The sequence below is a fragment of the Plutella xylostella genome, chromosome 26 (assembly GCF_932276165.1).
Source record: "Plutella xylostella chromosome 26, ilPluXylo3.1, whole genome shotgun sequence".
Taxonomy (NCBI): Eukaryota; Metazoa; Arthropoda; class Insecta; order Lepidoptera; family Plutellidae; genus Plutella; species Plutella xylostella.
In genome coordinates, this window is record NC_064006.1 from 8,575,249 (window position 1) to 8,595,277 (window position 20,029).

Genomic DNA, 20,029 nt, shown 5'->3' on the forward strand with positions numbered 1-20,029 from the left:
CTTGCAAAAATAAAGATATGCTTTTCCTCTCACCAGTCCCAAATATTTTTGGCAACCGAATTAAGGTGTTCAAACTGAACTCCTCCCATTCTATTGACATATGAGATAGCTGTAGTATTATCTACCCGAAGCAATATATCACAACAAGTAAAAATTTTTGCGAAAGATTTTAAGCCGAAAAAGACCGCCAGTAGTTCTAGGTAATTTATGTGGTTGTCTCTCTCAACCTGTGTCCACTGACCTCCAGTTCTCTCACCGCCGCATGCCGCACCCCAACCGGTAGTTGAAGAGTCTGTAAATATCTCTAAAACAAAATTGTTTGGTTTTATAGATCTTTTTGCGGTCAAAATATTATTTTTCCACCATATTAAATCACTTTTTATGTAGGATGGAAGTGTCATGTTTTTCTCATAACAGTCATCATTCTTTAGAAGAGCTAAATATTTAGCCCTTTCTAATGATTTTGTATGAGACCATCCATAGGTTAATGCCGGGCAAGCTGCGGTGAGAGATCCAAGAAATCGGGCTAATTCTCTAATTTTTATGACTTTTTGGCTAAGCATATCTAAAACACAACCATATATTTTTTGTCGCTTTCCTTCAGGGAGTTCTAAAGTCATTTGTTCTGAATTTATAATAAAGCCAAGATATCTACAAGATTTCTGAGGAATTAATATACTTTTTTTGTAATTGATTATAAATCCAAGGTTTTCCAGGCATGCTATTGTTTGTTTAGTGTTATACAAACAGCTCTCTTTTGAACTCCCTATACACAAGGCGTCGTCAAGAAATCTAGTCGACCTTAAACCACGTGACCTGAAGTATGTAAACACTGGCTGAAGAATTTTAGTAAATATGAAAGGAGCTGAACATAATCCGAAAGGTAATGCTTTAAATTGAAACAGAAAATTATTGTAATAAAATCTTAAATATTTTTGGCTGTCTTCGTGTATTGGTTGTAATAAATATGCTTCTTTTAAATCGATATTACACATATAATCATCCTCTTTAACTAGTTTTATAGCCGTTCTGATATCTTCCATTTTAAAGTGCTTTACTTGAACAAACTGATTAATTTTTTTAAGATTAAGTATAAATCGGCGGCTTCCATCGCTTTTTGGTATCAAAAAGATATCAGAGATAAACTGATCAGTTACGGGGTTACATATTTCAATAGCTCCTATATTCAATAAATGGGATATTTCCCTGTCTAGGTCGATGTATTCTTGGCTGGTAAATTTCTTATAAGGTCGGTAGTTTAATGGTTGATTCGGTTTCTCTAAAAGCGGAATGATATAGCCTGATATGGTGGATAAAATAAATTCATCATTTGTAATGGTTTTCCACTTATTAACAAAATGCTTTAAGCGTCCAGCATGTACCTGCTCGTGGGGGTTTAACGTCGCACATGTTCGTTCTGCGAGCGGTAACGCGTCGTCATCGCTTGAGCCTGTTGGCGCCGCAGTGGCGGCGGCGGCGGTTGCAGCGGGCGCCGTGTTTGCGGTAATTGCGCTGGCAGAGGATGTCCCCGGCGCCGTCCACTGTTCATGTGCTGGCCCCGCTGCACCCCAGTCCTGAAATGATAATATTTGTACATATAATGTATGTGCTACGAATATCGTAAACATAATTATTATAGAAGTATTTACATCATTTAGGTAAATATTACCTTGTGTATGGAGTAGACTGGTAATAGCGCTGACGGCCCCGCAATGGTGGTCCTTGGAAGTTTAAACCACTCGTTGTGGGGGTATTTTGTGATTGAATCATAGTGCCTGTCTTCTTCATAGTATTGGACGTCTTTACAATGTCCATTAAGTTATCACCAAATAAAAATTGGTCCCGTTTCCTCTCTTTAAACGGTTCGACAAGTGATTTATCTAACAATGGTATAACCATTGATCGGCGAGTATATGTCTCCATATAATGTGAATCGGCGATAAGTTTGCCGCAATCATTAAGAATACGAACCACGTCTGAAATGTTTGGGTTTTTTTTCAAAACAGCAGTTAGTGCCCCTCCTAACACGGATAATGCTTTTCCGAGTTGATTTTGCTTAGACATCATGTGTTTGTCTCTTTGCTTAAAGGATTCAGTCATGGCCTGCATAGTATTAATCTCCGGGTTTAGAGTTGGCGCCTTACAAAAAGGTGTATTCTTTGGAAACAAGTACTTCTTGTTAAGTTCCTCTTTCACCTCTTTTTTAAGGCCTTCTTGTAAGATTTGTTGAAATCTCTTGCTTACGCCTTCTTGAAGATCGTCACCCCATTCTTCTGATGTTACTTCAAAGTCCCCCAAGATGTTGAGTAATTCAGTATCAAACAAATCCTCATTATTATTGTTTTGTTCCGGTCTGATTTCCGTTGTGATCCCGTTTTCTAATATCTGGGTTTCTACTGGTTGGGATCCACTGTTAGGTTCCCCGGAGGACGGGGGCGGTAACGGCGGAATTTCTGTTTGTGAGCCTTCCACTGATTGAGATTCGATTGGATTTTCCACCGGATTGTCTACGGGGTATTGCGATGATTCAGGTAATATATCTGAAACCATCATACAACTAATAAATAAAAGAATAATAAAGGTTACATAGTAACCATCAACCAACAAATGCAATATGCAAATGAAACTGGGTGTCAATGCGGGAGCTTACAATAAATGGCGTAATAAAGCCTTGCTGGGTATTATAATTCCGAGGTAAAGTATTGCTAGGTAGATACTACCTAAAGAAAAAAACAAAAACAAATTTTTCTGTGCCATGTGCACTAAGTTAACCTCAAATTACTAACCTTGAACTTGAATATCTTCGTCATCAGTGGGATACACCACCGCTGTTACTGTGCTACGTATTCTGTGTTCCAATCTACCTTCATATTTTTGTAATTTCCGCCTCCAACGTTCTTCCCTTGATTCCTTATGATTTTTCTTGCGTTTCGGCATTATTAACAAAAAACTTCACTTACACTTTTAACTGCCTACTATATTAAGGTAGCACACTATTACTTAAATATGATTTATTTCAAATTATTCGGTCTAGTCCCTCCAGACTACGTGCGTGCGCCGTGCGCGCACAGAACAGAATGAGGCTGCCGGCAGGGGGAGCCGCGGGGCGGGGCGCTCCGGTGTGACGAAACTTTTAGTTTCGGAGTTATACACTAGAGGGCGCTAAAAACTACGTGCGATATTTGTGTGCAGCAGCAGAGCTACTACATGGTTAAAAATAATATAAATCTCGGAGACGAAGACTGGATAATTCGTGATTTTCGTTATTCGGAAACTTAAAATTCGGGATTGTGAATTATTCGGAACTATGAAATTCGAAATTTTAAAAATCGTTATTTTCATATTCGTAAAAAAGTAATTCGGAATTATGTAGTGTACCCGTTTTCCACAATGATCGGTCCTGTGCCACACCACACTACACTCTTTTGTATACAAAGCTAAAATATTTACCTATAAAGTACCTAATAGGTACAGAATTTTTAAAATCGCAATTTCTTCCAGTCAAAGTGGTATACTAAGCCAAAAGGGTATGTCTCAGGGGTTCAATCTGATCAACTTTTGTTCTACATTTGTTACACTACTTGAGTGTAATTTATATGGTGTATAAATAATCAGGGTGTTACCACAAAAAACCATAAACACTGTTTAACAAGTGTTTAAAACGAAATTTGACAGATTTTGTAGGCGTTTGACAGCGCTAAACATCTTTTAAATACTGTCTAAGTTTTTGTGGTAAGGCCCTCAATTTCATTCCAACGCGTGACAGACTTGACGGAGAAGTTGGACAGCGAGTGGCGCGACCTGCAGCCCGTGGTGGCGAAGCGCGCGCGCGCCGCGTCCCCCCCCGCGCCCGCCGCGCCCCCCGCCCCCGCCCCCGGCGACCCCCCCCTCACGCGGGCGGAGCGGGCGGCGCTCGACTACGATCAGATGACGAGGGAGCTGCGGTTCGAGAAGAGAGGCACCGTGAGTATACTATAATAATAATAAAATATAATATGTGGGGACATCTCACACACGGCCATCCGACCCCAAGCTAGGCAGAGCCTGTGTTATGGGTATCGGACAACTGATATATCTACACAAATACATAGATACATATGAAATATAAATATCAACACCCAAGACCCGAGTACAAATATCTGTCTTTAAGCAAATATCTGCCCCAGCCGGGAATCGAACCCGGGACCTTCGGCGCAGTAGTCAGGGCCACTAACCACTACGCCATTCGACCGCTATGAGGGCGAGAGAGCGTCGTTACTGCTACATATGTTTATGACCGTTCCCTTGCAGCGACGCGACGCAACAGTCTGTCTGTCTATACAAATGGAAAACCAGTTTCGGTCGGACCTTATGACCGAACATCACGTGGTCAAGTATAAAATTTCTTAAAATGCTGAAATTTCGTGCATGTAATAGATGGCGCTTATCAATGTAATGACAACACTAACTATTTTTTTCCCCGTGGCCAGCCGTCGGACGGTCTGAAGAGCCAAGAAGCGCAAGAGGAAGAAGAGAGAAAGCAGCTGGCGGCGTGGCAGAGGGAGCGAGACAGACGCATGCGGGGGGAGGAGGGGGAGGGAGCGCCCGCACACACACACAGGTACCTGGTGTGGAGACATGAGATATATACAGGGTGCTTGTTTATTAGTGGTCATCCCGTCTTGTTTATTAGAGTACATTCACCTGCCAACAGGAGGACCACTGATAAACAAGCACCCTGTATACATGCAATTCTTCTTAGCACCGTGGTTTAGGATCGCAAACTGCCCAGGGGCCACTGGACAGTAGTCGATACCTCGGTTGGGGTCCTATCATGGATGCCAAATGTATTTTTAAAAATAAAAGAAGAAAGCGACTAATTGGGCATCAACGCACAGCCCAAACGGCTCAAGCTACAATGATGAAACTTGACAGGGAAATAAAACGTGAGCACTAAGAAAGGGTTTTCAGAAATTCCACCCGTAAAATAGGGGATGAAAGTTTATATGAAAGTCCTTCAGATTAACGCGGGATTCCCACGGTAAAACTTTTAAGGCGAAGTGAATCTCGCGGGAACAGCTATCTTTAATGAAGGTGAAATATTACCTTTCCTTTGTCAGGTCTGCGGAGGATCTAGACGACAACCTTGAGCTGGAGGCGGCGGCGGAGGGCTTCATGCTGGCGTACGACGACGAGGGACGAGCGCTTGGGGACGAGGCAGTGCTTACACAACATTCTGGTAACTACACACTACTCACCATAGAATCCTAACTAATATTATTAATGCGAAAGTAACTGTGTCTGTCTGTTACTCTTTCACGCCAAAACTACTGAACGGATTTGAATGAAATTTGGTATACATACGGCCTAGACCCTGGGAAAGAACATAGGCTATACTTTCTATCCCAGAATTCCCACGGGAAAACTTTTTAAGGCGAAGCGAAGCGCGCGGGAACAGCTATAGAATATAACTTTATTGTAAAAATAATCATATAGGGTATGCCTGCATGACAATAATAAACAACCAAATAAACTGCTTATGGTTATATTAAACTGATTGCATGTTGGCAAACTAAATATGAAACATAACAAAAAACAATAAGCCCGTATTCCTCTGCTGGTCCACTGCTGACCAGCTAGCGACAAGGCACCTGCTATCAAAGAGGTCTCACCACTCCGAGGCCACTCTCCTTGAGAACTGTGGCATGAGCTTCAGCAGCTAGATCCACTGCTCCGTGGATCCTTGATGTCAGACTTTGGTCTAGCTAATGGTATAGCAGTGTATGTGCTAGATATTGGAGAGGTCAAGGAAGGATCAGATAGCTGCAACACTCGGAGTAGTCAGAAATAAATCTATTTCATTTAGTATTAAATAAATAAATATTTCAGCGTCCATACAACATGTCGATCGTCTTTCACTTCTGCTGTTATTGAAATAATAACGCCTGAGTTTATAACAATATCATGAATTTATATTTACTTACAGGATTTCCAAGTGAAAAGAAACAATTTCAAGATGGCGGCTCTGATGAGTCGTCTGATGAAGAGGATGGGGAGGAGGGGAGCAGCGAGGGGGGCGATGATGATGATGATGATGGTGGTGATGACGACGAACAGACCCCCGCCGACAAAACATCTTCAAAAAAGATTGATAATAAAAAGAGCAAAGAAGCTAAACCAAATGAAACTAGCATACTTTTTCAAAATCAAACATCTGATGAGGACGATGATGATGAAGATGAAGATAAAAATGGTGGTGATGATGATAAAGACAATGAAACAACAGATGATGATGATGACGATGAAACAGAGGAGAAAAACAGTGAGAAAGACAATGATAGCACGAAAATCAATAGTGTTAAAACAAATGGTTTACCGAAAGAAGATTCAAGTGAAAGTGACAGTGATTCAGATACAGAGCCGGCAGAAAGTGAGAAAAAAAATGAAAATAAAGTAGATGATATCAGTAATTTAAGAGTTCTGTTGGAGTCAGAGGCGGAGAGTGAGGACGAGGAGCAGCAGGCTGAGGACGACGAGAGGATATCCACCTTCTTCAAGACAATGTCCACCGAGGGGTACAAGCTGAAGGTAACACTTTCTAATACATTACAATTTTACAATGCACTTGAATTATAAAGACACATGTCTTGCGAGCCAAAGTCTCTCAACATTCTCAATAACTACATAGCTGTTAATAAACTATCATCATCATTGGCCACTGCATCTTGACAAATGATTGTTACAGCGGCTGTGGGTTTTGAGAGACACATTCTTCAACTGGTGTAGTCTTTATGTAACCGATGGTAGTAGGTTGGCCACCTTCTTGAGAATGTGCACTTTATAAAGAATCATTTCTATGATGTGCTCGTGATTGATAGTAAATGTATCTGACACTGAACTGGAATTGATTTTTAATTAAACGTCATCTCCATATCAAATTCATGACAGATGAGTTAACCACTACTCCCTGGTTATGCTCTAACCGGGAATGGAGAAATTGTCACTAAATGTATTTGTAAATGATTTGTTGGTGTATACCTGTTAATAAATAGTACCTACCTATGTTGTTGCAGGCGCTGCTGTCGGACAAGTCCCCGGCGGCGCAGGCGGCGGCGCTCGCTCGGCTCGTGAAGCAGTACGACCCCTCTAAAGGAGAGGGGAACAAGGTATAATCATTACTATCGACGAGTTATTGTTACACTACCTATTCCTGTGAGCTTTCTATACTATAAATGCGAAAGTTTGTGAGTATGTGTATGTATGTAAGGATGTATGTGTATATGTTTGTGACTTATTCACGCCAAAACAGCTGAACCAATTTTAACGAAATTCTAGTTAGCTGACACCCTGGATAAGCATATAACCTATCCCGGTATTCCCACGGGAATATTTATTAAGACAAATCGAAGCTCGCGGCAAGGTGTTGCCGCGAGCAAAGTTAAAATTATTACAAACAAAACTAAACCTGCCTATTAACATATAATTCCATTAAATTTGCAGGAGAAGCTGTCCCAGCTGTTCCCGTACGTGGTCCAGTTCATTCACGACGCGTGGGGCGCCCCCTCCTCCGCCGCGGGGGTGTCCCACGCCGCGCGCACGCTGCACCACCTCGCGCCGATACTGTACGACCTGGCCAAGGTCAACAAGGTGTCGTCCATGAAGTGTATCGTCGAGGTAATGAAGCCTACTCCTAGCTACTAGTATAAGGCCTAATTTCACACCATTCGGTTAGGTTAAAAATACCTCGGTTTGGTTACATCTTGGACCGTTAAGGTTAGTGAGTGTCCCACCATGCCAAATCATGGGGTTAACTCCCTTGATCGGGTTATAAACTTAATTGCTGCTGTGGGGTTCCGCTAAGACTTGGTTAAGACCGGTAACCAGGCAACGGGTTGTTGACTTTTGACACACCTGTCAAGAATTCAAGATGGAAAAATGAACAGAGCTTTTGATAAACAATATACGAACTAGATGTTGTGTGACATAAAAAATGAAGCGAAATACTGTCTGGGTTTTACATAATTGACATTCTATTGACATTGACATAGCTGAAATTGAAAGACTACTTAAGTCACTCGACTTATCCAAAGCAGCAGGACCTGATGATCTCCCAGCTTCATTTATTACTAACTGCGCTACAGAATTATCACTTCCTATTGCTATTATTTTCCGCAGATCGTTGAATGAAGGTGTGGTACCTCGGAAATGGAAATCCGCTTTCATATCACCTATTCATAAAGCAGGACCTAAAGACCGCGTTGGGAATTATAGACCGATCTCGAAACTCTGCTTAGTCGCTAAAGTATTTGAGCGTATAGTATATAGGCAACTATATACTATACTTAGATCCAAAACCTGCCCGAAAAAAAGGGTGAAAACTTGATTCACGTTGTTGAGACAATCGGGAAGGTGATCGGAGTCCCGATTCCGGCCTCCTGTATTACCGATGTGCACAGGGTTGCTCACAACCAATCCACCCAAAAAGCCAAGAATGTCATCGTCCACCTGTCGACTAAACGTCTGCGCGACGATGTGATCGCGGCGAGTAGGAGTCGGCGCGGGCTCACAGCGTCGCAAGTGCAGGCCGCGGCCGCGGGGGGCGCTACCGCCCACTCTTCTACTGAAGGCAGTGTGCCGCCATCGTCTCGCATTTATATAAATGAACACTTGACACTGAGAAACAAGATACTATACGCTAAAACTCGTGCTCGTTCAGCTGAAAAATCGTATAAGTATACTTGGGTAAAGAACGCGGCTATCTTAGTTCGGAAAGATGAAAACTCCCGTGTAATCACAGTCCGTCGCGATGAAGACCTCCAAAAACTTAACTGACTGTATATTTTATTAATGTGTATTCATTGCTTCACTTTAATCGTACAAATTGTCCACAGAATTCTCATAAACATAAATTCACACTTATTGCTCTCCTTAAATAATAAAAACGCCCTATGTAACTTTATCATACCAAAAATTACATGCCGCCACTACGTAATACTTTTACCTTTTGTACTTAGTTACTGTATATGTAATCTAAAACATAAAACAACAAAAACAATTATTAAATGTTTAAATTCTAATGGCTAACACTAACTTTGACATTTATTACCAAAACTGTGGCGGTTTGAGAACTAAACTTACCGAACTTAGGCAGAATATTCAATCTTCTCATTATGATATAATCATATTGACAGAAACTTGGCTGTTAAGTGGCATATTTGACTCTGAAATTGCAGATGACAGATATATAATTTTTCGTCGCGACAGAAATTTCGAAAAATCTGATAAAAAAGATGGTGGAGGCGTGGTGGTTGCTATTAACAAAAAACTAAGCTCTACAAGACATTTTGAGTTAGAAGATGATAACGCGGAAGAATTATTTATTTCTCTACCTTTACGTAATAATAATAAACTTATGTTATGTGCATCTTATATACCTCCGAAAACAAGTAAAATTATCTATGAATCGCATTTTAAAAAACTACAAACCTTATATACAGACTTGCCTACCCACTCCTTTATAATTTTGGGCGATTATAATATTCCTGATCTACAGTGGTCCCCTCATTCACCGGAAAATTATATGCTCCCGGCAGTAGTAACTGACCTTCACAAAGGATTAGAAAATACTCTAGTTTACATGCAACTTAAGCAGTATAATAATATTTATAATGAAAACAATCGTTTATTAGATCTTATGTTAACCAATTGTGATCACTGCATTTGTTCCAAACCATATCTTGAGCTCTCTCGCCCTAACTATAAACATCATCCTCCATTAATGTTCTCCTTTAAAAAAATTCAACCACTCAAGTGCATCGAGCAAAAACAAATTGATAAATACAATTTTAGGAAATGCGATTACAGTGTCATAAAAAAGGAATTAGAAAAAATAAATTGGGTAGAGGAGCTAAATTATACAAATATAACAGATAGTGTTTCTCGGTTTTATGAAATTATTTATGAAATAATAAAAAAATATGTTCCTTTAGACAAACCAAAATCTCGTAATTTCCCGTCTTGGTTTTCTACAGCGCTAACAAGCACGCTCATTCGCAAGAAAACTGTATGGAGAAAGTGGAAAACATATCACAACTTATCTGATTACAATGAATTTTCATTACTTCGCAGTCGTACTAAAATATTACTAAAACAAAATTTCAATACTTACATCTTAAAAACTGAGTCGGACATAACCGAAAATGTAAAACACTTCTGGAAGTATGTTTCATCCTTAAAGAAAAATAATAATGGTTACCCGTCCAAAATGACGTTAGGTAATAGCACCTCGGACAGTCCACCGAAAATAGCCAATATGTTTAACGAGTTCTTTGGTTCGGTCTTTGAAGCAAGTGATACTGCCCTGGATACTATTGATTTAAACAATATCAGTATATATCCTGAGGCTCCTAACATACCAAGTATAACCATAACTAAAAGCCAAATAAAATCATCTATCTTAAACCTAGATTTATCAAAAGGCGCAGGTCCCGATGGAATAGGACCCATATTTCTAAAAAATACCGCTGAACTGATATCAGAACCACTTTACATAATTTTTAATCTAAGTATACAAGAAGGCACCTTTCCCGATTTCTGGAAATTAGCATATATTAAACCGTTACATAAGTCTGGGTCTAAAAACAACATTCCAAATTACAGGCCAATATCCATTCTTTCAATAATTCCTAAATTATTTGAGTCTTTAATTAAAGAATCAGTTTACTCTCAACTAAAATACAATATTTGTCAGCAACAACACGGCTTTATGAAAGCAAGGTCCACTACTACAAATCTCATTCTATACTCCAGCTTTTTATTTAATAAAATGGACAAAGGTATTCAAGTCGATGCTATTTATACGGACTTCCAAAAGGCTTTTGACAAAGTGGACCATGTACTATTGCTTAAAAGGTTGGGACAAAACGGCATTACTGGCAGGCTTCTTCACTGGTTCAAGTCTTATCTACATAACCGTTACCAGGTGGTGACCATTAATGGGCATCAATCCGACAAGAAGCTAGTATCTTCAGGCGTAGTTCAAGGATCAATACTGGGACCAATTCAGTACTTACTATTTATCAATGATATAGCAAATTGTTTTCAACATTGTAAAATCCTTATGTTTGCCGATGATCTAAAAATATTTAAAACCATTACTACCCAAGAAGACTGCATCCAAATTCAAACTGACTTAAATAGATTCAATGAATTCTGTGCATCCAACAAACTGATGCTTGCCCACAATAAATGTAAACAAATAACATTCACTAGAAACATAAATAAAATACAATATACTTATAATATTGGCGGCCATACACTGGATAAAGTATCCTCAATGAAAGACCTCGGCGTGCTATTTGATGAAAAATTAACCTTCGAAGCACACACAGAAAACATTTGTACTAAAGCGTATCAGATGTTGGGTTTTATTTTAAGAATAAGTAAGTCATTTAAACAACCGAAAACTCTACTAATGCTTTACAAAACACTTGTCCGATCACAACTGGAATACGCTTCTGTAGTATGGAACCCATTCTACGCAGTTTACTCTGACAAACTTGAGTCAATACAGAAGAAAGCACTAAAATCAATTCATTACAGGCTCACTCACACTAAATCATCCTACGATAATCTCCTGGAACTCTATAAATTACAAAAATTGTCTTGTAGACGTGCAATAGCAGACGAGATTACGTTGTACAAAATTTGTAACAATCTCTATGACTGCCCCGATCTAGTTAATGAGATCAAATACTTAGCCCCACGTACCACCACATCTCGCCATCCTAACAAATTATTTTATCTTGCGACTACCCGCACAAATTCTGGCCAACGCGCACCCTTACACAGAATATGCCACTCACATAATGAAAAGTTTTTGTCGGTTGATATTTTTCAGAAGAAACTAGGAGCAATTAAGAAAATGTTAAGCGAAATTATATTATAAATACCTACCTAACCTTTTTGTGTGTCACGAAATTATTAATATTTCATTGTGTCATGGTGATGAACATTTAAGGCAATATGTTAACCTATGTTAGTTATATTATATTTAAGATATCTTTAGCATATTGTTGTAGTTTATCCAAATAAATAAATAAATAAATAAATAAATAAATAAATAAATATACAATCAACTAAAAACCTCTTTCAGTCCGGCGCAGCATGGTTTTCTTCGGGGTCGGTCTACAGTTTCCAATCTTATACTTTTTAATAACTTTATTACTGAGCAAATGGATTCCGGCAATCAGGTAGTTGCTGTCTACACTGACTACAGCAAGGCCTTTGATAGGATTGATCACAAATTGCTTATTAAAAAGCTGCGGAACGTAGGTGTGAGAGGTAACTTATTGAAGTGGTTTGTCTCCTATGTTCAGAACCGTAGTCAAGCAGTCGTACTGAATGGGTTCTCTTCATCTTGGATGAGCATCCCATCAGGTGTGCCGCAAGGTTCCCTGTTGGGACCTATACTCTTCATAATTTTTATCAATGACATCGAATCCTGTTTTCTAAATTCAGAATATCTCTTATTTGCGGATGATATGAAGGTGTTTAGAGTCGTGAATGACGCACCTGATGCGATGCTCCTTCAAGATGATCTCCATAGGCTGGATGATTACTGCAGTGCTAACAAACTAGACCTAAATGTGGATAAATGTTTTTTTATTAATTTTACACGCAAACGCCATCACTTTCACATTAGTCTAAGTTTAAAAGATAAGGCATTGAACCAAGTTTTGCACACCAAAGACCTAGGAGTAACGCATGACAGTAAGTTACTATTTGATATCCATATAAACAACATTATTGGTAAAGCATGCAAGGCCATGGGTTTCTTAATTAGGGTATCAAAGCCGTTCAGATCAATGAAGACTATCAAAATTCTTTACTGTGCATATGTCCGGAGTCATCTCGAATATGCGAGCGAAATTTGGAACCCTAGATACAATATGTATATTGATCGGCTCGAAAGAGTACAGCGGAGATTTACTCGGTTCCTAGGTTTTAAATTTAAATTACCTCGTCTACCTTACGAGCAGAGATGCACAAAGCTGCATTTACTGCCTCTATATGTGAGACGGGATATCTCCGATGTACTCTTTCTTTCAAAAATTCTAAGGGGAATCATTGATAGTCCGGAAATATTATCCAAGATAGCATTAAGGGTTCCTTATCACTTGACTCGTAAAAGGCCACTGTTACATGTACCCTCCGCTAACTGTAACTACCGGCAAAATAGTTTCTTGGTAAGGGCATGCAACACGTACAACAGAATTTTCACCGAATCGGAAATTGACCTATTCTGCAGTAGTCTCTCTAAAATTAAAAACTTTTTCATTGATGAGTCGGTTGAACTAAAATAGTACACTACTAATATAAGTATTTAGGTAGTTAGTTAAGTAAATAACTTTATAGAATATTTTCATTTATTTTTAATTCAATTATCTGGGGGCACACTTGCATTTGGTATTTAATATTCAAATGCCACAAATATTGTAGCTTTCTGTTTTATTATTTTCTTCTAATATTATGTTGCCAATAATAATAAGTCAGTAGGCACTTAATTCTAACTATGCGTAGTGGCGCTTGCAGCTGTTAGTTTGTAACTAGCGTAGTTTTTTTTTTTATCTTAAGTTTGTTTCTATATGTGGGAATCTGTTAATGGCCTGTCTAATATTATATTAAATAGCTATTTTAAGTTATTATAAATAAGAACATGCTGTTGATTCTCCATGAAAAATAATAAATAATAATAATAAATAAATAATACTGTCAAACCGAGATAAAAGTTTTAATTTAATGTCCTAACCTAACTTGGAACCGCGATATAGAAACACAAATTGATGGCCCTACCTGGAAATCGAACCCGGGATCCCTGGGTGATGAAGCTGAGCTTCTACCACTAGACCACAGAAGTAGATATAAGGAGTTAAACCTAATGACTTAATGAGAACTATTGAATTAAGTGAAAAATCTTCTAACAAAATATTTTAAAATAAGACCTTACTTAGAAATTGAGGTGTTATTTGTTGAGTCCTTTCTTTTGCACTGACACTCCATCTAGTTCGTTGTATTGTTTGTCAAAGGGCATGGCGTAATTATATTATTTTCAATGACGAATGTCAAAAAACAACCTCGATAGAAATAGTAACCATGGCAACGTCAAAACCAAAAAGTTTGGTTGTTTGAGGTTGTTTGACATTATAGAGACATAGACACCAATTTCAATGAATATGACAGAATATTGAATGAAGTGTGAGTGAATGATTCACATAATGCTTGATTTATGAATGGTCTATTAGATTTTCGTCATGGGACTCATCCAATTAACAAGGGTAATAATCCTTAAACGCGTCGTCAGCAAATCCGTTATTGAGACTGTAACTAACAGAATCATGAGAAACCAGGTCTTAATGATAATAATATATAACACATGGTTTATCGGTAACAGGCGATAGCGGTACGGTAGAGCGTTGAAGCACGCACTGACAGTTTATCCCTGAAGATGCGATAAATCGGGCGATAAATAGCGCTATCCATCCTCTATCGCCAAGCTTGAAGCTTCCGCTGATAGGTATAAGCAAAAAGTTGAAAATATGCGTGAGGAATTTCTTACTAAGGTTATTTCTACTTCTTACTGTCGTGAAAAATCAAATGTCGTCAAATGCCAATCTAATCTAAACACCCGTTTAATTTATGTTCCAGGTGCTGAAAGAGAAGCACGACTTGTTCTTGAAATGTCCGAAGCGAGTGCCAGATCTAGACACACTGGTACTGTTCAAGCTAGTATCTCTACTGTACCCAGGTAAATTGAAAAAAAAACTACTAGTTATAAAAAAAACACATACCAAACGCTCGGTGGAACATGATTGCCTCCATAAATGTTAGTTGTATAAGCTGCTGGTGTTCCAGTTTAAATAAATAAAATAAGTAATTCTCTAAAAAATCTTTTTCTTTTTGGTGAATAAATGAATTCTATTGTATTCAGGCTCAGACTACCGTCATCCGGTCGCCACGCCCGCGCTGGTGTTCATGCAGCAGATCCTCACCCGGGGCAGGTTCCGGGACCCACAGTCGATATCCCGGGGCTTGTTCGTGGCCGCCTTGATCCTCGAGTACACTGCGCTGTCGAAGCGCCTCGTCCCGCCCGTGATCAACTTCCTCCGCGGCCTCCTGTACATGGCCGCGGACATTCCCATAGTCAGTCAGATACAGGTGGTGCCGCCGTTCCGCGCGCGCGACGCGGGCCTGCTGCGCGTGTCCGCGGACTGTCCGCCGCTGTCCGCCGCGGACAAGATGGCCGCCGGCGACCTGTTCACCGACGAGTTCACCGACGAGTTCAAGGTCCGCGTCGTGTCCACGTGTGTGGCCATGCTGCGGGAGCTGTTCGACAACTCGTCTGATCTAGAAGCGCAGGAGTGCATCTTCCGTCCGCACCTGCAGTTGCTGGCGCTGGTCCCGCTCCCCCCCGCCCCCGCCGCCGCCGCCCCCGCCCCCGCCGCCGCCGCCGCCGCCGCGCTGCAGCACATGACGCGCGCGCTGGAGGTGAAGACCTACACGCACATGTGTGGAGAGAAGAAGAAGACCAAGATGCTGAGACTGTACGAGCCCGACGTGCAGGACGTGTGAGTGTATTATATTATTATGAGGTTTATTACGGCTTCATGTACCTATTTTTGGTGTTAGGGTGCTTACATAGAGAATGGGGTTTCCTGTATCTACCTGTACCTACCGGTTACCTGATTATGCGAAAGCGCTCATGACATTTAGAAATCCGGGAAATGCTCCGTGAGTGAGCGCTTTCGCATAATCAGGTTACCGGTACACGGAACCCGATTCTCTATGTAAGCACCCTTATTCCGGCTAGGCCTGTGTCGTTTTCAGCCAGTAGGCAGCATATCTCAGCTATTGGAACACCCAGGCTTGCTACTCCAGTTTACTCGGGAGCTAGGCTGGCTGAGCTGAAATCAAGGGGATATGTACAAAGGTTCCACTCGAGAGAGCCACGTACAGGAACTTCACCCCCTACCAGAATAGAATAGAATAGCCAGTAGGCAGAATTTTTTAGTTTGCTAAAAATTGCTAATATTACTAATGAATATGTCAGCAGTCTCATATATCATGTTGATATTTGACGCCAACTCATCGTTCTCCCAGGTTCACGGGCTCGAAGTCCGCCAAGCTGTCGGTCGAGGCGTCATCGCGCGCCCGCCTCACGAGCCGCCTGCGCCGGGAGCGCCGCGGGGCCGCGCGCGAGCTGCGCCGCGACGCCGCCTACCTCGCCGGGGAGAAGCTCAGGGGCAAGATACGCAGGTAGGCACCGCAGTGTTACCTTACTGTACAGGTTTGATAGTTTGTCGAAAACTGTAAAAGTTTCAGGTTTCTCGCATACAAAGTGGCGCCTCTAGCGGAAACTATCACGAAACTTTTGACAGAGAATGTTTGCAGGTCTAGTACAGGTTTGATAGTTTGGCGAAAACTATAAAAGTTTACGTTTTCTCAAGTTGCGTAAACTATCATGAAACTTTTGCCAGATAATGTATGCAGATGACAGGAGAAACCGTAAACTGTTTTAGTTTTAAAAAATAGCAAATCCCGTACTAGAGGCCGAGACCAATTTTTTTTTCGGGTACATAAATTGCAAAACTAGTACTAGAGGCCCTGACCAATAACGAACGAACGATAGCTGTCGTGCAATCGGTGTGATTAATACAAAGAGATTTAGTCGTGGCTCTCGCAGTAGGGCTCCGTAACTTCGTTTTTTGTCATATAGAGTGACCCCCCAGCCACGGATAGGTTCACGCTAGTGTGACGGCTTGATAGTCCACTATCGATAGCCTATCGATAGTTGGAGGAATTTTGTTCGTTCGATAGTCTATAGAATGTTCGAATGGCAGCCTTCTATTCTATTCTGAGTCGCCATTTCCCAGGCATTTGACAGGCAGCCTTATGCGATTCCGTTTTTTTATATGCTTAATTTAAATATTCCGAAGTCCATGTGTAAGTACTAATGTCGGTCCCCCCCCCCCCCCCCCCCCGCAGCGACAACGAGCGCAAGGCGAAGGTGAAGCGCATCTACGCGGAGGCGGCGCTGCAGCAGGGCGAGCTCAACGCGCTCAAGAGGCAGAAGTAGACCCCCTCGCCGCCACGCGGGGTCACGAGGCGGGAGTAGACCCCCTCACCGCCACGCAGGGTCACGAGACGGGAGTAGACCACCTCACCGCGACGCGGGGCCACGAGGCGGGAGTAGACCCCCTCACCGCCACGCAGGGTCCTCGAGATCCATGCTCTCAAGAAGCAGGAGTAGACCACACACAGCATCGCTGTATTCAGAGAAAGAGCGGAAAACTTATAAGCGCTACCTTTTTCGTACTTTTTGCCGAACCAGCGCTGATAAGCGCGGAAAAAGTATCCATAGTCATGTATACGCTTATAAGTTTCCAGCTTTCTTTCTGTATACGGCCCAACGCTGGGTTCACACGGCTTTGGCCTGTACGGTTTTAATTTGTAAAATTGTACAAACGGTATTGCAGTACAAACGGCAAAGTATGCTCCATTAAAAGACGTATACATACTGCAAAAAAACTTAAATACGTGCAGTACAATGCCGTGTGAAACAAGGCTAACAGACACGTTATATTATAGTGATGTGTAATAGCTACTATAGTGTGTCATTTGTAAATATTGTAATGTAAGAATATAATTATTGACGTAAATGTACTCGTATTATTCAATACCTAATTAGTTAAGAGATCGCTCATAGTAATTGCTCGTCAGCAGTTTGTAGAAATACATTCAAAACCCAATAAATACATAAAATATCTTGCAATAAAACCGTCTGTAGGCTAGGCTTCAGAAAGCATGTAAAATTCGCTTATTATTTCTATCACAGTCATGCATTTTGGACATAGCATAAAAAGTAGTCAAAAACTTATTTGATTGAAAAATATGTTTAAATATATTTTAATTATAATTTGTGCTTAATATAACAATATAATTATGTAGTGTACAGTAATAATACAATAGGTAAGCATATCTTAAAACAAGACCGCAGTACAAAACAGGCCATTACAAAAACCCAATCTTCCAACACCAAAAAAGCAAAACCACATTCTTATAGTTTCTCCTTTCCATCAGTGATCTTGTCCTTGTTGAGGTCCCAGATGGAGTAGTTGAGCGCGGTGGCGAAGGCGAGCCAGGCGAGGTAGGGCGCCATCAGCAGGCCCGCTGTGGGGAAGGTGCGGTAGAACGCCGCCGCGCACGCCGCCGCCGCCACGTCCAGCGTCACTATGTGCACGCACGCCTGGAAACAGCGCATCTATATTATACTATTTATAACGTCATCTAAACTCTGTAGTGTCTACAACCTACACTAATAAATAGTAATAAACAAATGACAAATGATAAAGCCTACCCTGCAGCTCCCAGAAGTATTTAGCCTTTGCCTGAAGTTACCAGGGTTTGATGAGTACCAGGGGGCGAGATCTATGTCCATCAAGCAGCAGTAAAGTCCAAAGACTATCAAATAGTTAGAAGATGTGTTTACACAATGTGCATACTGACCAGGCCAATCTGATGGAACTTGAAGAAGATGGGAGTCCACATCCAGTTGAGCACGAGCTGCCCTCCGTACAGTGACAGCGGCACCACCGCGCGCGCTGTGGACAACAATGTACACTATATACTTCCTATTTCATATATTCCTAACCTTATCTTTATATGTAGAGGATTGGCTTTTTTGCATCCTCTGTTAAATCCTCTTTCTATCATGCTCATGCAATGCAGCCAAGTCTTCCTATGTCTTCATCCTTTAGGTCTGATATTTTCACATATCATTTCACCACAATTATAAATGTAACAGTCAATTATTTAAACTACTGATAAAGAAGACTCCACATACTCTCCTGCATTGATAACTAATTGAAACATATACTTCCTCTTATCTTTTGGATGTGCTGGCCTAAATAGTAGGTAAAGTAATTAAACCTTTTAGAACCCACTCCAAATCAAGGGGTGTATATATTATGACAAAATACATTATATTCTGATATTAGCAAATTTCTGACAGTATTATTTACACAGTACCTAAATAAATATGCAAACCCTTACCTGTGAACCCGCCACACTCTCTGTAGACCATGTAGGAGGCGTACCCCATGCCGGTGTAGAGTGCGGTCCACGCGGGTCCAAACACCCAGTTAGGTGGGTTCCAGCTGGGCTTCTTGATGGTCTGGTACCACGCTTGGCCGTCGCTGTTCTTGACCTGCCCGCCCATGGCCAGCGCGCCCGCCCAGCCGCCCGTGTTGGGCAGGATCATTGACCCGATCATTGCCCAGTTCACCATTATTGCAGATTGCACAACCTAAAAATTAAAGGTGTAAGAAGGTAAAAATTTGGTTAGCAAACTGAAGAAACTCTTTAACTGTACTACAGAAACAAGTAAGTAGTACTTGTTTGTAGGTGTGTACAGTGATCTAATCTTAACAACTCAAAAAGAAAGATAGGATACTTACCAAGCCAAGCTTATAAATTGATTGAAAGTGAAATGAACGTTTCAAGATAAGAAATGCAGATAATGTTATATCTACCTATCTGAAGACGATAACCAAAGGATGTATGTATTTTAAACGTAAAGCGTGATTCACACTAAACAAACACAGAAATGAAGGTTAACCTACCTTGGCTAGTCCGGTGTCTGTAGTCAACGACGAGATCCTGGCTCGATGGATGGACTAATGGACTTATCTGGATCTCCGTATATGATTTATCACCGAAATAGCGCACTTCGGTATAATGCAAATGATAACAACAAACAAATTGTTTGCTTAGGCTTTTATAGAAGTATTGCACTACTCTGTTTAGAAGGCCACTATGATGATAGGTTTTCATTGCTTCATTTGACTTTGATATTTTGCCGTGCTATAATAACTTTAATGTAAATGTCAAAAATTACCACACGATTATAAGCTTTAATACATATGATTAGGTTTTAATTTCTATTTATAAGTATTTTTGACATACATGGAATCAACGTTTCTTTTCAAGTAAA

The 20,029-nt window shown here is 40.7% G+C and overlaps 3 protein-coding genes across 5 annotated transcripts in view; 1 reads left to right on the forward strand and 2 right to left on the reverse strand.

Annotated features, from left to right (window-relative positions):
- Window positions 1–18,051, forward strand: part of LOC105394587 (nucleolar protein 14 homolog) — a 33,292-nt gene extending 15,241 nt beyond the window's left edge. The window contains exons 5-14 of the mRNA XM_048630682.1: window positions 3,767–3,963; window positions 4,470–4,600; window positions 5,100–5,218; window positions 5,966–6,567; window positions 7,053–7,145; window positions 7,480–7,653; window positions 14,686–14,785; window positions 14,969–15,605; window positions 16,138–16,293; window positions 17,023–18,051. Coding sequence (XP_048486639.1) covers window positions 3,767–3,963; window positions 4,470–4,600; window positions 5,100–5,218; window positions 5,966–6,567; window positions 7,053–7,145; window positions 7,480–7,653; window positions 14,686–14,785; window positions 14,969–15,605; window positions 16,138–16,293; window positions 17,023–17,113 — 2,300 coding nt within the window. The 3' untranslated portion in view covers window positions 17,114–18,051. The remainder of the gene's footprint in view (window positions 1–3,766; window positions 3,964–4,469; window positions 4,601–5,099; window positions 5,219–5,965; window positions 6,568–7,052; window positions 7,146–7,479; window positions 7,654–14,685; window positions 14,786–14,968; window positions 15,606–16,137; window positions 16,294–17,022) is intronic.
- On the reverse strand, window positions 1,138–3,235 carry LOC125488559. The gene is made up of 3 exons (XM_048630683.1): window positions 2,787–3,235; window positions 1,670–2,540; window positions 1,138–1,574 (listed from the first exon to the last, which is right to left on the reverse strand). The coding sequence occupies exons 1-3, from the start codon at window positions 2,935–2,937 to the stop codon at window positions 1,397–1,399; spliced, it is 1,200 nt and encodes a 399-aa protein (XP_048486640.1). The 5' UTR covers window positions 2,938–3,235; the 3' UTR covers window positions 1,138–1,396.
- LOC105387453 (translocator protein-like) lies at window positions 17,915–19,812 on the reverse strand. 3 transcript variants are annotated; one of them, XM_011558178.3, is made up of 4 exons: window positions 19,659–19,812; window positions 19,090–19,342; window positions 18,544–18,638; window positions 17,915–18,283 (listed from the first exon to the last, which is right to left on the reverse strand). In XM_011558178.3, the coding sequence occupies exons 2-4, from the start codon at window positions 19,322–19,324 to the stop codon at window positions 18,095–18,097; spliced, it is 519 nt and encodes a 172-aa protein (XP_011556480.3). In that variant the 5' UTR covers window positions 19,325–19,342; window positions 19,659–19,812; the 3' UTR covers window positions 17,915–18,094. The 3 variants fall into 3 exon arrangements, with proteins under 3 accessions (XP_011556480.3, XP_048486643.1, XP_048486642.1); XM_048630686.1 differs by lacking the exon at window positions 19,659–19,812 and adding an exon at window positions 19,494–19,645; XM_048630685.1 differs by lacking the exon at window positions 19,659–19,812 and having other exon boundaries at window positions 19,090–19,439.
- Window positions 19,813–20,029: the final 217 nt, after the last annotated feature.